General features: G+C 43.2%; 1 protein-coding gene across 1 annotated transcript; it reads right to left on the reverse strand.

Annotated features, from left to right (window-relative positions):
- Positions 1-1,409: 1,409 nt before the first annotated feature.
- CREG2 (cellular repressor of E1A stimulated genes 2) lies at positions 1,410-19,942 on the reverse strand. Its single transcript, XM_001233981.7, has 4 exons — positions 19,548-19,942; positions 18,205-18,374; positions 7,475-7,588; positions 1,410-5,052 (listed from the first exon to the last, which is right to left on the reverse strand). The coding sequence occupies exons 1-4, from the start codon at positions 19,935-19,937 to the stop codon at positions 4,905-4,907; spliced, it is 822 nt and encodes a 273-aa protein (XP_001233982.3). The 5' UTR covers positions 19,938-19,942; the 3' UTR covers positions 1,410-4,904.
- Positions 19,943-21,960: the final 2,018 nt, after the last annotated feature.

Consider the following 21,960-nt stretch of genomic DNA (forward strand, 5'->3'; position numbering starts at 1 on the left):
GGACTGCTCTGCTCTGTCAGCATCAAGGCCATTGTGCTCCACGTTCTGGCTCACAGTCGGTGGTAAAATAAATCCAGTTTAAAAAAAAAAAAAGGACAAAAAAAAACCCCTTAAACCCTAAACTATTCTTTAAAGTAACTCAAGCATTCTCCCCAAATACTTGGCAGTATAGTTTCAGGACTCACTCCAAAGGCACTGAGCACTGTGAGAACAAGATCAAAGTAACAAAGTCAAGATGACAGCCAGGACAGATCTATGGAGCTCAGTAAGGGGCTGTGGAGAAGAAATCTGAACAGCAAAAGTAGTTAATGAAGGAAAAAATAAGGGAAAACGCTGGAGGACATTAAATGGGAAATGGTGAATGGAGTTAGTGGCAGAGCAGAGGAGGTAGAGACTGACAGTGTTGAAGAACAGCAAGCAACAGAATTTGGAAGGAGCCAGAAGGTGTTTGGCAAAAAGCAGATTGAAAAAAAAAATGTCAGTATTTTTAGTGAACCCAAAACTGTGGTTCAAGTGAGAATTTTTTAGAAAAAAAGTGAAAAGTACTTAGTGTAATCAAAATAGACATTGCTCCAGAAATGTGATAGAGGTAAATAAATAAATAAATAAATAAGTGAAAATGAAAGGAACATCTGCATGGAATGTTCTCTGAAGAGCATGGAGTCACTGAAAACAGGAAAATGATGCTGATTATGGTTTGTACGGGTTAGGAAACTGTTGTCATGAATGAAGTCCATAGAATGGAGTCCATAGAATGAAGTCCGTAGAATGAAGTCCAACCAATGACAAGACAAAGATCGTAAGGTGTAAATAGGAAGCACAGGCTGTTCCTATGCCTTTTTTTTCATTGATTTTTTTTTTTCTTTTTTATGAAGTAGAGACTTTAGTGGAGGAGCTCAAATTTTGTTGTAAGGAGATGGTGCGGGAAAACAGAATGAAAGGTAAATTGTCAGCCCGGGCTTAAGAAATCTTGCCGGAGGGAAGCAGACAGAAAAGAACAAGCTGTAACAAGAACTTACAAGAGTGAGGCTAGCAATGGAAAAAAATAGCACTGAGGAATCTTCCAAAACACCATTAATGCACACCTGATAGGTGCCGGCTCAGTCTCCTTGGGCAGAAAGGAACAACGGATGTTGTTAATAATAACAATTAATTGCTGTGCTGAAAACAGAGCTGATAGAACTGAGAAGACAAAAGGAAGATAGAAGGTGCCCAGCTGCTTCATCCCTAGAGAGATGTGAAGCTACACCGAGACAGATCTGATTCTCTGTTCCCAGAAGTGCTTTGGAAGAAATTAGCTTGGTTCAGGAAAACAGAAAAAAAGCAGAAATTTGAATGGCTGTCAAAAAAAAAAGTAAGCTACTCGGGCTCATACCATCCTGCACACTTAAGGATATACTAACCACAGCTCCTCTTTGAAAACTGTTTTATTTGCATTTTGTCCTTGATAGGCATTTTGTTAACATTCAGTATCTTTAGAAATCAAAATGCATTGCAGATTGCAGTACACATCCAGAAATAAAACGTACTGAACTTCATCCAGCTAAGTGATGAAAATTTCATTGGTAATGGAGTATTCTTTGGTTAAATAAGAACAGCAGTTAAGACTAGCTGTGCTTAAATACTGTGCATGCATGATGTGTGCACACTTTAGCAAAACATTTGAACCCAGGATTCAGAACTTTGTCTTCTTTTTTTTCAGCAAATACACAGACATGATTAAATGCATCTCTTAAATATTGCAAAACCCCAGTTAAAGTTTTAAATAATAGGTGTTGCACAACAAGTGTTTTTGGGGAAGCTAGAGAAATAAGTAAAATACAGAACACGTGGCAATAAATTACACATCAACTAGCTGAAATGCTTAATAAATTTGTCAGGGCTTATCCAGGCTTTCTAAAAATGTTTCTTTGATCTAATAATCAAAGCACAACAAATACAGAGGAGTTCTGCTACTGACTTAAGCTGGAGCAAGATGAGACCCTTTACAGTCTCAAGGAAATCTGATCTCATTACGCTATCTTAATAAGACTCTTCCAATTAAAAGCTTTTACAAACATCACTTGGCATATGACGGCCAATACCACTTGATACATTTGCCTCTGTAAGGAAAAATTGGAAGTAGTGCATAATTAATAATGTAAAGCGCAGTTAAACAAATTATTGACTGTGTCTTCCCCTTTTTGTGCTCTGGAAAATTCCATTCAAAAATCTGCATGTCATATTTTTGATAAATTTCTGTAGACTTTTGAGAACTTTAATGGAAGCTATTTCTTGGAAGAAGAAAGCAATGAAATGCAAACAGGTGATTTGCAGCAGTGTTTCTTTATGAAGGCTCTTTTGTCACTTTCCATGCCATTCCTACTTTGTGTTTTGAGCTTCTGTCAAGAATCTCAAGGCTTGTTGGTACAGAAAAGCTCACCGATGAATGTGTCACTTTATAACCCAGTATATATCTCCAATTAATCTAACTGTGCAGGGACACAGCAAGTAGTATAAAATCCAAACCTTTCTTATAGCACACGCCTCTTAAACAGTTAAAGCTCTTTATCTAAATATTGTGGACACACTCCCTTACTGCTTTAAGGCAAGAGTGTTAGTCAGTAATGGATAATACATACTAAGGCCACGTCCCTGTTACCAAGCTGCCTAAGGATGGAAGTGAAGATGTCTAATATTGTCACTGTTCTTTAGCTTGCTTAAACACTGGATTTGCTCACTCTGTGTGTGTGTTTGTGGGGGGCAGTGGGAGAGAAGTTGAGGTTTTCTCTAGGAATAGCAGTAACATGTATGACAAACTGTGTAATTAAAGTTGCACAGAAATGTGTAGTTTGGACCTGTTGAGATTCCCTTAGAGAGCCTAGGGCTCTGCCTACTGACCTCTGTTTTGAAAGTCCCATTAATCCTAGTGGACAGTGTCAAATCCATAGTGCACAAAGACGTCCATGGCAAAATTATTCGAATCAAGAATGATTTCACTGAATTGTATTCTATACATTTGTACAGGACCAGCCATTTTGATTCAGTACTACACAGTACCAGATCTGAGGGCAAATTTAAATAGAAGGATGCTTCTCATCTGCCAAGAAAATACGGGAAATACATTCAGACAGGACACTTCCTCCTCTTGTGTAATTACCTCTGCAAGAGATCTGCAGACTCACTGGCAATAAGACAAGAAAAAAAAAATGCTTACCAAGTGTCTAAAGAAAGTTTCTCCTCTACATCTTCCTTCATTTCTTACAGAATATTAGGAACGTTAGCGATGCCTGCAGACTTGAAGCCAAGATCTAAGTGGCCCTGGAAGTTAAAACAGCATGGTGCCCAGGTCTGTTCAGAGAATATGTTCTTTTTCATGCCTGAACCAAAATAAGCTCAGCTACACTTAATTGGCTTCCAGGTGGTCACAGTTCCCTGAGCTGCCTTGGAGCTCTGGCCAGGGATTAACCTGCAAAAGCTCAGGTCACTCGCTGAGAAACCCACACTACTCATGCCTGCCTTGGTGTGGGCTAGTGCCAAGGGCTCTGCTTCCCTCCCAGGGATACAGAGAAAGCTATCTCAATCTGCCTCTTTCTTAACATAACAGGGAGAGCAGCCGTATAATTTTCAAACTGTGTCATGGTGTGACCAGCCATGGGACCTTTTTCACTATCACACCATTAGGAATTGCAGAATAAGATTACCAGCACATCTCAAGAAAAGGACGAAGATTATTAAAACTGCTTTGTATTCTTTTGGGATTATTGTATACGATGCATATTCACTGCCTATTTACAGTGGGTTTGTAAGCAAGTTTGCACTTTCCACACTAGGAAAATGAGTATTTTGATGATCTCGTGGTTGGCTACCCTGCACATAGCACGCAGGTTGAAACTAGATGATCATTGTGGTCCTTTTCAACCCAGGCCATTCTATGATCTGAAATATCTATCTATCTTCAGACTTCTTAAAAAAAATCATGAACAAACCCTTTAAAACTTAGGGAAAAAAATGAGAATTAAGGGACTGGCTCTGCCCCTGGATTAGTTGGTGAGGATTTACAAAAGTCCACTGCACAAATGAGTTAAAAATAAAGTGGTGGCTGGAGTTGGGATACAAAAAATTTGGGACTACAGGCTATTGATAGACTTTTTGTGTCTCATAACAGGAACAGACTAGCTGAGAATCCTTAAATTCTTCTTAGGAGAATGTTTATAGTTGTGTTGGGATAATCCCTGTGAGCATGGTTTGCTTTTGTCTCTTTACATATTTAACCAGTTTTGTGTCAGTAGAAGTTCTACTGAACTTCTACAGAAGTTCTACTGAAGTCGTGTTGTTTGAGAAGCTTGCATTTTTTTCCACAAAAAGAGTCTTTGGAGCCTTTCTACTCAATTTCTAAGGGAAACATCAAATTAGACCATTAGGAAAAAATACACGTAGAACATACAAGTTAGCAAACAAGAGCAGCTTTAGCACAAAGTTGCAGTTAGTAGGTTTAGCAGAGAGCGCTTATAAACAGAGAGACTGAGCAGCAATAATACTTCCATGATACATGGAGGGTTGTGAATAGGCAGGTTTGCCTTTCCTGTGAAACAGAACATTATAGTTAAGTGAGTGACTGAGAGCAAAACAAAACAAAACAAAAAAAATAGTCTAAACAAACAGGTACAAAACATTCAAGATGATACACTGCCGGTTTGAAATGACGTGTTTCTACATTGCAGGGTAGGGCTGGTATCTACCTCTCCTTTATAATTTGAAAATCCGTGTTGGTTTATTTTCATCCTGCTCCACGTAAGACAGAGCTATTTTGAAGCCTTTTGAAAATAAAATATATATATCACTGTAAAATAACCATCCGGAGTGAAATTTTTCAAGTGTTCAGAAAGGAAACACCATAGATCTCTCCCTCAAAGCCCATTCAATCAAGCTTTACTTGGAACTGCTTTTAAATACTCTTCTACTGCAATGGTAGAAACACCTCCATACCAGCTCTGAAGCCAGACGTGCTCAATATTCATTTTCATGAAGAACCACTCGTAGCTACGAGGCCACTTTCTTATCACTGGGTGCCTGGAAGGACAAAAAATATATATATTAAAAGATGTGCCAAATCATATGCCTTGTCGGCTTTTTTCTTCAGCCTCGTGTGCTTGGCCAGAAGGAAACTCGAGATCTGATAGTCACCATCATTCATCTTTTTTGCTCTGCCTTGAAATAAGGTTTATGATGTTCCACGCCTCAATATGACTAAAACTACAGCTTAAGGTAGCCAATCAGTACCTCCTTCCTCTGTTGCAGAACAGAGAATTTGTTGAAGGCAAGTGTGGTTTGGTTTATAAGTAAATAAAAAGCAGCTAGAAGAGATTCTCTGAACATGTGTCATGGTTGTGTTTGTATCTCTTCAAAGGAAACTCTTGTAGTAATCTGATTTTTGCAAATTTTGTTGAAAAGACTTGTGTGCAAATACAGCACCCATTTGTCCTTGGCCCCATTTTTGCTATTGCTGGGACTCCTACCAGCAGGGTTTCATGAGGGGGTTCCGGTAACTCCCTGTTGCCCAGTCAGCCTCCCCTAAGCTGTCTGTGGGCAAAAAACAAGCAGCAATCTTACTGTCTGTTGGGTGTGTTATTGCTTCATTGAGCTGTTCCCAGACGCTCCTCTCTAGATGATGGTGGTCCACCAGAGACAATGGCCTTAAAGGCTTATATGGAGGGTGGTTTAGGTTGTGGTTTTATTCAGTATTCCACTTCCTCCCTTGCTGAGCCTGTATTTTTTGTAAGGAAGGAGGGTGGAGGCTTGAGGCCATGTGCAGGTCATTGGAGATGCAGTATTCACACTCAGGCCAAGTAAAGGCCGAAGGGATTATTACAACCTATACCAATTCCTGAGCAGCCACTGGCAAATGATTTTATTGCAGACTTGCTGGTGTCCTACAGGCACCCAGAGCACTTATTTAAGTGCAGCTATTTCTGTCTGGTCTATTGGATGGTATGGAGGGTTTACTGCCTGATTCTGGGAGAAGCTTATGGCTCTGCTGAGGGTGCAGCTCAGCCCTCCACCTGCATCACCTCCAGGTGATCACCTGGAGCAGCTTCTCTGTTGTTCCATTAATTACCACCAGGGTGACAGGGCACTCTGACAACGTTGACCAAATTTGCCTTTAACAGCAGTGCCCACTTTCTTGCAGTCAACTATATCCATCTCCACGACCACTCAGCTATTTTGGCAGCTGTCCGGGGGTTTTCCCCTGAGGACTCCTTTGAGCAGCTGCAGTGTATATGTTTATTCCTTATAGAGCATCTGAAAAAACAAAGGCTGCTTAGAAGCACTGGTCAGCAGCACTGGACTTTATGGTGGAGGACTGTGTTTGGTTATCCTGTGATCACATTTATTTGGTGTGCCCCTCTTCTATGCTGGACCACCACTCTAGACCTGTAAAAAATTAAGTTGTCCTGCCGGCCTTTCTCTTGCAGCTTCCTCATTCTCTCAAGACTGACCCTGTTGTTCATGCCACCCTGTTAAAACCTGTTCACCCAGATCCTTCCCAGAAGGCCAGAGAGAACACCACATCTGGGCCACGCTGGAGGTCAGCACATCCCAGTTTCCCCACAGTACTTGCTGTACTGGGCAGGACGTGGCCTGGAGGGCCATCCCTGGCAGCTTATGTTGTAGGTGTGTGTCCCAACTGAGGTTTGGGTTTTTAATGCTTGTTACTCTGATAAAAACAGGTCTCACTTGAGGGCGTGGGGCACATGCTTGGATGTGAGGTGAATGGTGTCAGGGTTGTGCTTGTGTTTGTTGACTGGAGACTGTGTTCTGTAAATATTATGGCTTTGGAAGCAGTTCTTGTGCACAGTCTCTTTGTGCAACTGCTTGCTACGTCCTTTAAGACCTATATTTCTCTCAGGCCCAATAGCACACTCATTTATTCTCCAGTGTAGCTCATTTGAAGGTGTCAAGAACTGCAGTGTTGGAAAGAACAAATTGTTTGCTATCAGATTGCAAAGTCTCCAGGAGATGAGAAGCCGACAATCCATAATTTTGTTTCCAAACCATTAGGTTTGGCCTCACAGAAGCATATAGGCTTCAGGCTGGTACCTGGAAGGAAGCAGAGCTCTGCTCTGGCTATTGTCAGGATTAGGAGCAATTCTTACGCTGAGGTGAAGAAGAATTACTAAATGCAGTGTCCGACTTAACAGACGCACCCCGTATTCACGGAATCTCTCCTCAGAGCCACATGATTACAAAACACATGTTTTACTTACATCTAACATTTAGTAACTGTGTCTCCATATTCCTTGCCTCATTAGGTAAAAGGAGGTTGCGAAGCTCTGCCTGTTGTTTGAAAGCAGCAAAGGCGTCAACACACTTTGTTGCCCCCAAAGTAAATCAGGCTTGTTACTTCTCAGCTTTTCCATACCAAATGGCCACATCTATATATTTGTCTCAAAACTGCAGGCTGTACTACACTCTATGCATATCACATACAGACCTAGAAAACATTGCTTGCTTGGCAAATTCCGTTTCCTCTGGAGGCACTGTGACCATCTGTCCTGTGAGTGTCAGTCTGGCGCACCTCGGATCCTCCGGATCAACTACGTTTTTTCTGTGCACAGAGAAAAATGCTCACATGTAATAGCTTGTTTTATTTGCTTTTGCATAAATATGAAAAACTGCAAAATTTTCTCAAACCTGGCAGGCCTTTTCTGCCCTCAGCTGTAATGTTCGGGGGGGTCTGTTGACAGAATACTCACCTGACACAGATATCTAACTGTAGACATTTGCTTAATGTATGCTTTTAAAAACTGCCTTAATAAATATATTTTTAAATGTAAAAATGGCACGTTTTCCAGACATACATACAGACTCGAATTCAGGACTCTGAAAAGAATTAGTGAGGTGACATATGACCGTGCCTACAAAATAACTACACATACTTGTATTTGTGTGTCATTTGTCCTTCTCCCTATCCTAGAAAATCAATTCTCCTTCATTTTTTATCCATTTTTCAACCGCTTTACATTGCTTTTCATCACAGAACAAATCCCCCCCTCCCCCCCCCCAAAAAAGAGACAAGTAAGGTCTATTAAAAAAATATGGCCAACTGCATTCATCCTTCAAACTGAGACAGGGGAGGTACTTGTTGCTTTTTGGCTCTTTCTATACAGTAATAATAAATAACTCCCATTAGTAGCAACGGCGCAACTGCTGACTCTGACTTTTACAGTACAGTGATATAAATCATATGTAAACTGACAAATTGCTAAAAAGCTTCATGAAATGACTACAAAGGCCTGCTTCTGAGATGTGCTGAACAGCCCCACGGCTCATTGCCAGCACACCGAGGCTGCTCAGCGTTGCCCAGGACTGGATCCCCACTTACAAACATAAGCCCTGAAAACTACTTTAGGTAATGAAGATTGCATTTCTTGTTCCCTGTTTTAATCTGAAGCAGTGCAGTAAATTACATCTCATTTGTGTGCAATTTTACTTAAAGATCTCGGCTTGAGCCCTTTAGCCTTAACTGTGTGCAATCTGCAATGGCTTTTTTTGTTGTAACTCTCAATATGTGCCTATCACATGCAGGAAACATATGGGCATCCTCCTGCAGCTAATTTAACACCTGCAGATTCCCCACAGATGGTTATGAAAGACTGCGTAGCTTACTGGATGAAGTGTCTGCTTTTATAGATAGGACCACAAACAGAAATACGCAAGGAAATACAACAGGCTGATTGATACTCAGCTATGCCCAGTGAACACTTGGCACACTCTGTAGCCTGAGATCCAAAGAGCCGTTTGCAGTCACATCGTCTCTGGGGTGTTTTTCCATCATCCTGTTCAGGCTGAAGCAGCTGTTCTCTGAAGGTGGTGTTCAGCCTAATGATGGCTGGATAAACCGCACTTGTGCTCCTTTTCTTCTGCCACGTGTGGGAGGAAGGTCAGCCACCAAGGATCAAGCTCAAGCTTTCTGTTCATGTCAATAAATAACAGCCCCATTTTCTGCAGTACATTCTTTTCTTTTTTTTTTTTTTTTTAATGAAATGACAAATGAATGGTGTTCTGAGTACCTGAAAATCCACATTCCCTACCCCTACACAAGGTTGAATTTTACCATTGTACACTCAAAGTATGGACTTGTCTACATGGTCACAGAATCATAGAATCAATAAGGTTGGGAAAGCTCTTTCAGATCATCTACTCCAACCATCAACCCATCACCACCATGCCCACTGACCACGTCCCTCAGTGCCACATCCACACATTTATTGAACACCTCCATGGACAGTGACTCCACCACTTCCCTGGGCAGTCTGTTCCACTTCCACTATTCCAGTGATAGCCTCACCACTCTTCCTGATATGAATTTTTCCCACTTTCCAACCTGAACATCCCCTGGCGTAACTTGAGGCCATTACTTCTCGTCCTATCATCTTGGCACCCTACCTATTTTTATACATTTAACTCATTGAGCCTTAAGAATATGGAATTCTCACTAGCAAAACTGCAGTTCAAATATTTGCTTTAAACTAATAACTGCATATGAAAACCATTTTATCCATAGCCTAGCAGTGCCATAAAACAACTGAAAGCAGGGAGGACTATTTGCAACTGCTTTTGTCTGGTACAGCTCCTAGGTAAAATGTTAACTACTTTCAGGGATTTATTAAAGGTTGTCTTCATTTCAAAGAGTGATCAAGGTGATAAATGTGGCTGTAGGTAGGAGCAGCAGGAGGTTTGATACTTTCTCAAATGGCAATTATTTGATCTTTTCATGCGAATACTCATTTATTCTCAATAGTTGCTGACTTTTGAGTTGGAAATTGACTTGGTGTTGCTGTTATGCAGTGAATGCTTCCTTCCTTTCTTAAGAGATTTTCTTTGCCTGATAAGTGTGTCAGATGTGGCTTTTCCCCGATGTACAGGAAAAACTGCACTCTGCATATATGGCTGATGACAAAACCCACACACTGTACATCTATATCTGGAATCTTTTTATTGCTGTATATTTTTCCCTGCCTCCTTCGTCTGTTTTTAGTTTTCTGTATGTTATTCTCTCCTCTCAGGGTGTTACACTGACACACACAATACTACCATTCCCAGTAAAAGTTATTCAGACTGAATTCTGTACAACTGAGCAATGTTCTGGAGAGGCAGAAGTTTATTTTTCTGGGAAATGAGGCAAATTATTTGTTAAAAACATGCATGATGAAGTTTAGAAGAGCTGAACAAGGACAACCACACATTTGAATCTAGTATTAATACTTGGCTGGATTTGCTTTTAACACTGACTCTTATCATAGCTTTTCTGTTTCAGAACACTGACCTTGAATTCTAATCTTACACTAACATTTGTATTTCTTTTTCAGTCAAAGGAGCCCTTCATATTCTGAAATAAATCTGTTTCTGCATCACTTTTGGCATAGGATTTCCCTAGTAATGTCTGTTTACTTTTATAGTTTCTAAATAATCAAAAAACTCTAAAAGTTAAATATCTACTAACTGTATTGTGAATGGGTCTTGAATTTTCATTGGTGCTACTGCTGTAATTAATGTACACACAGGTTTTATTTCTTAGGAATAAGGGGATACAGCCAGTGTCATGGCTTGTATTTTTTTTAAAGACAGTGAAGGGATATTAAGGATAAATTTACAGGTATTTTCACTAAAGTATCCCTCCTTCACATCCATAGAGGTGTAGTCACACATTCCCTAGCTATTTCTTGCCTTCTATCTAAATAAATCCACATTCAGCTCTCAGTCCTTGGGTTCCTTTTGCCTTGGTTGGCACAAGGACAAGGAGCACAGAAGCAACTTTATATAAAATTTGTGCACTGCTGATGGGGGCTATGGGGGAGGCAGAGCCATGGGAAGAGAAAGCATGCTGACTGCACTGTCCCCATGCCATGGAAACCATAGATGGCTTCTTAGGGCAGAGAATCAGGTCCTCTGCAGCCCTGGAGAGGGCTTCATGGAGGCTGTGAGAAGACAAGAACTGAAGGGAAGAGAAAGCAATGACTTGTGGAACGAGACAAATCAATAGGGAACATGTTTATTTATTTATGCTTATATAAAATATATACACCTTCTTGCAGAAATTAACTGAAGCCAGATGAAAATGGAAGAAGATTCAGCTTATGCACTTTATAAGAACACGGTGCATTAAGAGACATTCTCTTAATTATTCATCTGATTTGTGAAGAGAGAAGAATTGATTTTCTCCATTCCTCTGCTTATGGTGAGCAAACGAGGTATGCAGAGTTTGACCCAGCCTGGGCAGCTCTCTGCTGTGAGCATGTGAAGTTGGAAAGGGAGATGCATTCGCTTCTGTTCAGCTGGACCTCAGAGCTCCATCTTAGCTAGCTCTGCTGAGCTATGGACAAGCCAGTGTCCAAGTGAACATGCTTCTCAACAATGATGGGAATCATATTGCTGTTGAACACGTCCCACTTATTTTACTGCATACCACTTCTGCACTTTCTGAGTCACAGTTCAAGAGTGGTTCAGGGCAAAGAGTGCCACCTACTCATTAAATTGTTTACTGCACAAGCAATCTTGTAGATTATAATTAGAAGGTTCCTGTACCAAAACTAGCTAAGTGCAGATTGGATTAATGTATAGTTCAGGCTGATGTCATTATATGGGTTCACAAGGTGATGATATTGGGACTTTGTTAGGGTTCCTTTTTGTATTTGAGACCCCTTCTTTGACTAATTATGATCTGGCTCATGGTTTCCCTGCGTATTACTTTTATCCTTGGCCTCCACAGTCCATTACTGAGTTAAAACAGATTGGCACAGATCAGCAGTAAAAGCAAAAGAAGAGTTCGAGAAGCACTTAAGAAAGACTACCAAGTGTTCCCAAGAAGGAATCAGTAGGAAGGTGGGAGCACTCAGTGATGCTCCAGGGACTGGTGGAGGAAACAGGGATCTACAGATGGGAATCTCTCTGTTCTTCCCCAGCCTGCTTTTCCCAATGAGGAGCTACTCCTCTCCCCTGAAGAGACGGAACCTTCCATCCCTCCAGGAGAAAACTTTACCCCTCTACTTCTTGAGCAGAACAAAAGAGAGAAGAAGCTGTGAAAGCTTTCTGCAATTGTAGAAAGGAGGAGCCAAGAAGAAAGCTCTATTATTCCTATTCCTATTGCTGGTACTTCAGAGCACCTCATGTGTGGCATAAGGGCTATGACTGTCCTGCAGTGGTAGCTGCATCCATACAAAGCTATGCCATTAGGACTGGCTGAGGATGAATCTGCTGCTGGCACCACTGATCCCCATCTGCTTCCACCCACACAAGGCAGGCACTCTGTCCTCCTGCATAGGACCCCTATCTGCCTTGCCCCAAATAGCTAGTACGGCATCATAGAATTTTTTGTCTTCTAAAATCTACATGAAAGAACAAAGGAAATGCTACGTCCTTTGGGAATTATTGTAGGGTGCATATAATTTTGATTACTAAATCTGATTAATTTTGAAAAGCAAGTTATCTTCCTTATTCATTTCATTTGCTCGTCACTAGCTGATGGAGTCTCTGAGGCATAAAGAGTGCATTGGTGCTGCTAATCCACATGGCATGAACGTCAAAGAAAATCTCTGCTGAAAGCAATTTCATAATCTGAAAAGCTGTTGCTGGCCTTCAGCTGGATATGGTAGGGCAGTTTTGCTCTGCTCTGGCTTTGACAAGAATTTCCTTATCAGCCACGTTTGAGAGCCAGCAGAGACACTCAAAAGACATCTTGACTTTCAGAAGAGCTCTCTTCCACGCTGGACCTGAAGTCAGGCTTGGGAGCTGAAGAGTACAATGGCTTTTCTCCATCCAAGTGATCCAGTGCTCATAGTCTACCCATCTGAATGTTTCAAGTCATTCTACTGTTCCTAGAAGAGAATTCTTTCTAGAATGCTTTAACTGTAATTTCTTACGTCATGTCAGATTCTTTGCCTGTCTTTGTTGACAGTAACAACCTTTTTTTTTTTTTTAGTTGAACTGTATGGTTAAGCCAGGAAGGTTTTATATAGTTCAACCACAGACAATTCACAGAGAAAAACCCAGAATCATAGCATCAACTGTTTCTGTAAGCAAAGTCAGAGAAACACGTGTTGGTGTACCAGACAGGGATTTTGGGAAGCTGGTTATTTAAGAATACAGGAGAAAAAACAACAAAGTAATTTGGAGCTATATTGCGTGCATTGGGTCATGATGATAGTAGGTTTCATATTTGACTTTCTAATTTGATGTCTTCCTGAATTTTTAAATACAGATTTTTTTCAGGAACAGCTACTGACATAATTATTTGCACATGCCAAGAAAAGGGCCAGTATAAATACCAGAACTAGAAATGTGTCTGTGCCACAGAACACCATGAGGCTGTTCTCAACTTCTCAAAAACTAAAGGATGTTTGGATTCAGCCTTTGTCTTCTGTATGCACAACTTCTCCTTGGGTGAAGGTGCAATGCCTAATTGCTTTGTTATGTTCATCCTTGGATTAAGCGATAGCGCTGAGAGGCTGATAAATGTCGGATCGCCAACTGACACCTCAAGGGTTGTGCCCAAGGCAGTCTGTCTTTCTCTCATGATTGCCTAGGAATAAACTTAGCAATTCATGTAAGCCAGCAACTAGCCAGAAAACAGGAACTTTCACCTGCCCAAGTGCTCTCCTCTAGCAGTCCTCCTGGTGGCCTGCTGCTCTCCAAAAATGCTGGAGATGCTTTAGTTCATGCCAACATTGTACCTCGAGCAGAAGATGAAACATGGTGGGTGGAATGGCTCTGAAGGAGCCATCTCTGATGCACTTCATAAATCAGCAAAGGAATCTGGGTCATTCAAAATCACAGTGTGGATTTGAAACGCCATCCTCAAGCTTACAGCAAAGGGAAATAAACCTACGGACTCAGCTCATCATTTCTCTTTCTTTTCCCCTTGTGTGAAAACCAGCACATGGCAGCCATGTAACTGTTCCTCCTCTCAGAAAGCTGCATTTGGTCCCTTTGAATGTGCTGAACCTGATGTCAAGGAGACGACACACGTTCAAAATTAATTGCCTGTTTTCCAGACTGCAGCTGTAATGAGGCAGGTCCAGGATCTTACTTGGAAAAAGATCTTCTGAGCAGCTTGTGTGTTGGGAAATTTATTCAGAACAATAGCCTCTCTATTCTTTAGTATAGGGCCCAGTCTTGTTCCCTCTGAAATCTGTAAGAATAAGACTCAATCTTTTCAGTTTTTCTGCAGAATAGGCATGCCAGTGTACTCTATTTATAGCCTTGAACCATTTAATTTTTCTTGCTTCCATTATCCATTTATCTGCCATCAGATCAGACACAGTTTCACCGCTAACTAACACTCCTGCAGCCTGACCATCAGAGAGCATTTGCAGAGTGGAACAGCTTGTGTCCCTCTGGGAAATGGAAATCTCTGGGTCAGAGATGAGGAATCCAGGCTGTAGCTGCAACAGTACCATGTATTGCAACTGTGATACCACGTATCACAGCTCGCTTTCTTTCATCTTTAAAAGCTAGTGCAGTGACTAGTTCGAGCTTTTTAATTCTTTTTTTTCCCAGATGGTTAACTACTAAGGCTGGAAAACCAAAAAGGCCACCTTATATCCCTCACAGCCCAAAAAGAGGGAATATTTATTGTCAAGATTTGAAGCTTGAGTATATTCTGAACCAAAACAAATGAAATTCACTACTAAATTTAATATCAAACTGATGTACAAGCACACAAGCCACTTGGTACTCATTAGATACAAGAAGACTATCAAAATGTCAGCTATGTTTTCTTGCAAAAGGCCAGAGATTTCCTTTGTATGCAATAGGTCAGAAGCATTCCTCAGGAGAGCGCCAAACACTCCTACAAGCACTGACTATGAGCATCAAACAGCTTTCAGTTATTTTAAGTTGTACAACTTAGAGTAGGTTAACAGTTACATTCTAATAAAATTATACATGTAAACAAGCTATAAGGCCAAATTCATTGCTGGCATACAAGGACATGAACTTTCTCACATAGAACATTAGATATTTTGAATAATTATTTTGGAATTAAAACAATTAATAATGCCCTAGACTGAGAGAACTTCTGGTATTAATATCATCTATAAATGGCACTTCTCTTTTTGAAGAAAACCTCACAGATACTGCCTTAACATCTAGCACAATATGAGGTCTGCCAGGATAACAGGTATGATCAAGGAGGAGAGAGAAGCCTGCTATGTCGCCCCACAAAGTCCTGCACTAAGGATGCTCCCTGCTGCTCACACGGCTGCTCTGGACACCTTGGCAGGCACAGTGTACCCATAGGAGAAGCCTGGCAGAAGCTACTGAAGCCTTCCTGTGGGGTACTGCAGAAGGCTATGGTGTTGCAATACTGAAATAATGAAAAGCAAACTGAAAGGACTGACAAAATAAATAATGCAAGGAGCAGCGATTAGGCTCTGAATCTTTGTACTCTGTTCAGTAGCAAGCTCAATATTTAGAGTATGGTTACATGCTAAAATGGGAGTGTCCTATTTTCTCCCACCTTCCCTCCTCCACTCTCCTTTGTGCTCCTCTGTCTCCTGGTGAGCTACTGCAAGTTTCTTCAGATTTCTGTTTGAACTCAAGGTCAGGCAAATCCCAGAGCTGATGCAAGAGAGAGAGGGAGCAAGAAGTGTAGGGATGTGGCCACTGGCAATTAGAGAGGCCTCAGCTGTCCCGGAACAGGGGTTAGCAGTGCCCAGAGTGCTGCAGCACAAAGCACAGGCACACTGAACAACAGACCAGTGGCTAGTTAGGGAAATTAACAGGTACTTAATAGGATGACAGTGAATAAATATTCTTGAAGGGTTGTCATGGATCTGAATTTCATATTTTTATAAATCATGAATCATTTCTCCTTTGTTGGTGAATTGGCACTTCCCAAGCTGGTAAATCAGGCAGCAACGTTGCTAGAACATAAAAGGCAAAGACTTTCAAAAGTGGATGTTTAAAGTCAGGGATGAAAGGCCACACTCCAGTGCCTAAATGCATGTGTAATTCTCTGAAGTGCTCATCACCAGCAGCTGACTTCAATGGCAGCTGCTCTGAGCATCGAGCCTCTGAAAATAGGGCATCTGTGTTGCTGCTGGGACATAGAGATGGCCGTACATTTTTAAGTACTTGATCTAGATATTCCGCTCATTATTTGATTGAATGAAAAAGCTTAGAAAGCAAGAATAAGCTCCATTAGCCTTTTATGAAACAACTGATAATTTTAATTACAATTTGAAATGATTAATTCAAAATATTTAATGAAATAATTTTAGGCAACAGAGTAATATGGAGTAATGGAGTCTTAGCTCCACCACTCTGTTGACCTTTTCAACCTTTCAAAGCTGAATTACAGAGTGGTTTGGGTTGGAAAGGACCTCAAAGCCCAGCCAGTTCCAATCCCCACCAGCTCAGGCTGCCCAGGGCCCCATCCAACCTGGCCTTGAGCGTCTCCAGGGATGGGGCATCACAGCTTCTCTGGGCAGCCTGTGCCATGGTCTCACTGACCTCTGAGTAAAGAATATCCCCCTAAGACCCAATCTAAATCTCCCCTTTTCGTTTAAAACTATTTCCCCTTGTCCTATCACTATCTGCCCATGTAAAAAGTTGGCCTCCTTCCTGTTTATAAGCTCCCTTTAAGCACTGGAAGAACGCAATGAGGTCTTCCTGGAGCCTTAATAAACATTAATTATCTTAATAATAAATTACCTTAATAAATGTTGTGATGGAAAGTATGTATCGGTGCTTTACATTGCAAGAGGAAGCCGTCATTTCCTGGCAGCCTTCCATTCCTTGGGAATAGGACATTAGCCTGGAATAACTCTTAGTGCTTAGGATTAAGACAAAATTTATTTTTACCACCATCTAACTCTTAAGAAAACAAAGAGTATATTCTGGAGACAAATACAGACAAGAGGGACGGTTCCTTGCTTTATATTTGCCATTCACTGCTTTTTTCCCATGTTCTCTTCAGATAGCAGGCCTGAAAGTCTAGATGACACTCAGCCCCACCTGGGTAAGCTTGGGATGAAATTCCTAAACCTCTCTTCCCCCAAAGAGGACCTTACAATCTCATTTCTTTCTGTAATTCCCAGTTATTCTATCTATTTGTGGCAGTCTGTAATTCCCAGTTATTCTATCTATTTCCCTGCAATATCAGCTATGATCTGCTTTGCCAATGGAGCCCTGTCTGACACAGTTTTGGTGTCATCTACCTCGTCACATAAAGAGGCCTTTGGAAATGACACCTCACACAAGGCTGACCCAGCCACACTTGTTGCATGCCTGACTGTAAACAAACATATGGTGCAGATATGTCTTTTTCACAGAGGAAAGCATGGTGGGGAAAACTCTACCAGCTCTGAGTTTACATACATACATTTTAACATGTGACACTTCAGCTTGTGCTCATTGTTAATGTGGTTAGGGAGAAAGGAAGAAAGCTCACTGCTTATCTCGGGCTGGCTGTAGATTAGTAAATCTCAAACCCAGCATCCTTTACATGGAAGATTGTTGTTTACCAAGATCCCTCCAGGGGAGCTACAACCCAACCAGTGGGACCTCCAGAGCTGTCAGGTGTTGGTAGAGGTGGCACTTAAGGACACAGTTTAGTCAGCGTGGTTGTGATGGTTTGGCATTTGAACCTGATGATCTATATATGTAGAGTGCCAAGATGACGAGAGGTAAGGCCTGAAGTTGCATCAGGGGAGGTTCAGGTTGGATTTTAGGAAAAATTCTTTCTGAGAAAGAGCGGTGAGGCAGTGGCACAGCTGCCCAGGGAGATGGTGCAGTCACCGTCCCTGGAGGTGTTCCAGAACCGTGTGGATGTGGCACTGAGGGACGTGGTCAGTGGGCATGGTGGGGGTGGGCTGCTGGTTGGACTGGGTGATCTGAGAGGTCTTTTCCAACCTTAATGATTCTATGATACTCTGACTTCAACAGCCTTTGAAACTCTGCAGACATTATTGACTAGATCACTATGGCTTATAACTGGATCTTGAACACCTGGATTTCATGGACACACCTCCAAGGAGAGATCATTGAATCACAGAATCCTTAGGACTGGAAAAGACCTCTAGGATCACCAAATCCAACCATCCACCCACCACCAATGTCACCCACCAAACCACATTCCTGAAATGAATCATAGAATCATTAGGATATTTGCCTGCATTTGCTCTCACTGAGGGTGGTACTTGGCAGATAAAATTTTGTTACCTGCAGAAATTCCCATCTGATTCTGGTAGGGTCAGTGAAGCTACAGGATCCTTCAGGAGATCTGCCACTGCGTTATCTTTCAGCGTCACATAAAAGAAAGGGATCCCAGTGCTGTTATTGACAGGACCGTCACTGATAGGCAAAAGGTTCCCATAGGGCATTCCTTGGATCTGCAAAACTCAAATAAGTCATTGTCAGCATCTCTGCACACAGACAGTTCCCAGTGTTGGTCATTACCCAGAGGACTCTAGCAGGAAGGACAGAAACCCCCAGCTGCTCAGTCTCCCACCTTCTGCTGTCATCATGAGACATATATCTACTGAATTACTTTCTCATGTCTTCAGATATTTCTTTCTTCATGGACATTTCCATGTTAAATAGTATAATTATCAGCCAATATATTAATTCAATGCAGCTGGTAAAATCCTTTACAGCAAAATCAAATTAAGTGTGAACACTTAATAAGAGAACCCTGGATGATGTTATTACTTGAGTGCATGCTTTTCATTTTTTAATGTTTACACACTTTCAGAATTTGAATGTTTATAGCGCTTATAAATGGTCCTCATGAATGTTAGTAGGCATGCTTTAATGAAGCTGTATAACTCAGAAGCTAAAAATACCTGTCTGTTATTAAGAATCACAATGGGAGAAAAACAAAAAAACAAAACAAACAAAAAACAACAACAACAAAACCAAACAAACCAGCAGCTGTCAGTAATATCACAGAGTCATAGAATATCCAGAGTTGGAAGGGACTTGTGAGGATCACAGAGTCCAGCTCCTGGCTCCACACAGCACCACCCAAAATCCAAACTCTATGTCTGAGAGCAGTGTCCAAACGCTCCTTGAACTCCAGCACTCAGGGCCGTGCCCATTGCTCTGTGCAGCCTGTTCCATGCCCACCGCCCTCTGGTGCAGCCCCTTTCCCTCACCCCCAGCCTTATGCAATCCTCCAGGTAACTGCAGACTGTATGGGAGCTGTCCTACCAAGGAGCTCTGCTGAGTGCATAAACCAGCAGCACTGAAGAGAATCTCTTAACAACCTGATGTGGAACCAGAGGTTCTGTGCGCGGCTGCATAGGTGTAATTAATGATACAATGTTAAACGTGTTGTTGCACACCACAATAGGCGCCCACTGGCTCAGCCCAGCTCTGTGAAGTTTAAAATAACAAGACAAAGTCAGGACCAAGTGAAGCAGTCAGTGAGCTAACCAGGCCGTGGGCGCGTTCAGGAGGCATTCAAAGCTATCTCAGTGGGTCTGAGTGCCAGGGAACACCAAAGGGAACACGTTAAAGGCGGAACCCCCCCGCGCCGACCCGCCACCCCCGACCCGCGGTACCTTTCCGTGGGCGGCCCGGGAGGCCACGAAGCCCCAGGCGCCGTGTCGGGCGAGGCGGCGGGCGGTGGCGGCGCGGCCCGGCGGGGCTGCGGGCTGCCGGCGGTACGAGAACATGCGGGAGGGGGCGGCCCCCTGCTCCGAGCGCCGCGCCGCCGCCCCGGGGCCCAGAGCCGCGTCCTCCCGGTACGCAGAGGCAGGGAAGCTCTGCTTCCAGAGGCCGCCCGCCTCCTCCAGCAGGCCGGGCAGAGCCTCCTCGGTGGAGGAGCTGTGCAGCTCGTCGGCCGCTCCCCCCGCCTCGGGCAGCGGCCAGGACACCGAGCTGAGCACCACGTAGCCCCCCGCGACGCCCCATAGCAGCGCCGGCAGCCACCAGCACCACGCCGCCGACATCTTCTGCGGCGCGGCCCGCAGCACCCTCCCGCGGCCGCCCGCTGCGAGTGCGGCGGCTCCGCGGGGCCGCCCGCAACGCCCCCCGGGGCCCGCCCGGCAGCTCTGTGACACGGAGAGGCTGCTGCGAGCGCCGCGCGAACGGCGGGTAAGGCGCTGAGCGGCTGTTAGAGAGCGGGAGTGCGCCGTCACGGGAACAGCTCGCTGCCTTTGGACAGCTCCACACGGCGGGGGGCAGAACTCGGGCCTCGCTGTCCTGCGTGTGCGAGGAGCTGCTGCCCAGTGCTGTGGTCGCTGGGCGAGGTCTTAACCAGGCAAAGGTGTGAATCCTGGAGTTTATTTAAATGGCTGTACCCCACAGAGGTGCTTCGCTTGGCGATAGATCCCCTCAGTGCAGCGCTGAGAACTCAATTGTATGAAATGGCCCAGGTAGGTGGCCGAGAAAGCCGCCGAGATCCTGGCTTGTATCAGGACTGGTGCAGCCAGCAGGAGCAGGGAGGTGATCGTCCCTCCGTACTCGGCACTGGTGAGGCCGCACCTCAACGCTGTGTTCAGTTTTGGGCCCCTCACTACAAGAAACACATCGAGGCCCTGGAGTGTGTCCAGAGAAAGGCAACAAAGCTGTGAGGGGTCTGGAGCACAAATCTGATGGGGAGCGGCTGAGGGAACTGGGCTTGTTCAGTCTGGAGAAAGGGGAGGCTCATGGGAGAACTTATCAATCCCTGCAGCTACCTGAAAGGAGGTTGTGGAGAGGTGGGGGTCAGCCTCTTCTCCCAGGTAACAGTAATAGGAGAGGAGGTGGTGGCCTCAAGTTGCACCAGGGGAGGTTCAGGTTGGATATTAGGAAACATTTCTTCTTGGAAAGAGCAGTGATGCAGTGGCACAGCTGCCCAGGGTGGTGGTGCAGTCCACTGTCCATGGAGGTGTTCAAGTAGCATGTGGATGTGGCACTGAGGGACGTGGTCAGTGGGCATGGTGGGCACACTGAGCTGACTGTTGGACTGGGTGATCTGAGAGGTCTTTTCCGACCTTAATGGTTCTGTGATTCTATTCTTCCATTGCAGGTTCTCAGGGATATGTAGCAGACCCCTTAGAGCTGTGAAGAGCAGATTTCAGGGTTGGTCTATGTCTGTAACTTCTGCTTGATTGCCTCAAGGGAACAAAATGCATATCTCATCTTGAGTGTAAAGGATCTATGAAATGCTGAGCATTTTTAACTTCTTTTTGTCTATTTTATTCCTTTATCCTCACCGGAATCACCTGAAGGAGTGCAACGAGCCTTAAGGTTGAAATTCATTTTTAAGACGGTAAAGATACATCCCCAGTGTATGTAATTTCCCCACCAAACTCTCAAACTTAGAACTGAATGCTCTCCTGCTGTTCCTTTAGCATATGGTCCTGACTGCATGTGCTGTGCTATTTTGTCTATCGATTCCCACTTCAGTGCTTGAGCTGGGGAGTGTAGATGCAAGGAACAAATAAATGTAGATTTCCCAAGCACAGAATGAGTGAAAGTTTGATGAACTACTGAGGAATGTTTCTCTCTAGCTCAGGAAATGTCCCTTCTTAAAATTAAGGGAGCAGCTGTCCCCTCTTGAAACGATGAGCACACCCAGGAAGCCTCCTCCCACAGGACACACTTTTCAAACACACCTAAAAAAACCCAATTCCCCAGTGTTTCTCACATGACAATTAGTCAATTTCCTCATGCATTGTGATGCATGTGCCACATATATTTCATTCTCTAAATTTACCTTTACACATAGGTTTGCTCCAGGTTTCTCTCCGTAGACTCTTTGCTCATACTCTGCTTGTAGAGCACATTCCAACAACTTAGTTTCTGACATAAACAAATCAATAACATTATATACAACCTATTTTATGTCAGTTAATAGAATTAGGTCTGAGATATCGACTCTTGTATCCTGCAGAAGTGGGAAGCAAAGAGGGAGTTGTTCAAGGCACAGAAATCAGTGCTAAGTTCTACATGCAATAAATGTCAATTTTAAATTACATACTGCAGACA

This window comes from Gallus gallus, chromosome 1 (assembly GCF_016699485.2).
Source record: "Gallus gallus isolate bGalGal1 chromosome 1, bGalGal1.mat.broiler.GRCg7b, whole genome shotgun sequence".
In the NCBI taxonomy this organism is placed as follows: Eukaryota; Metazoa; Chordata; class Aves; order Galliformes; family Phasianidae; genus Gallus; species Gallus gallus.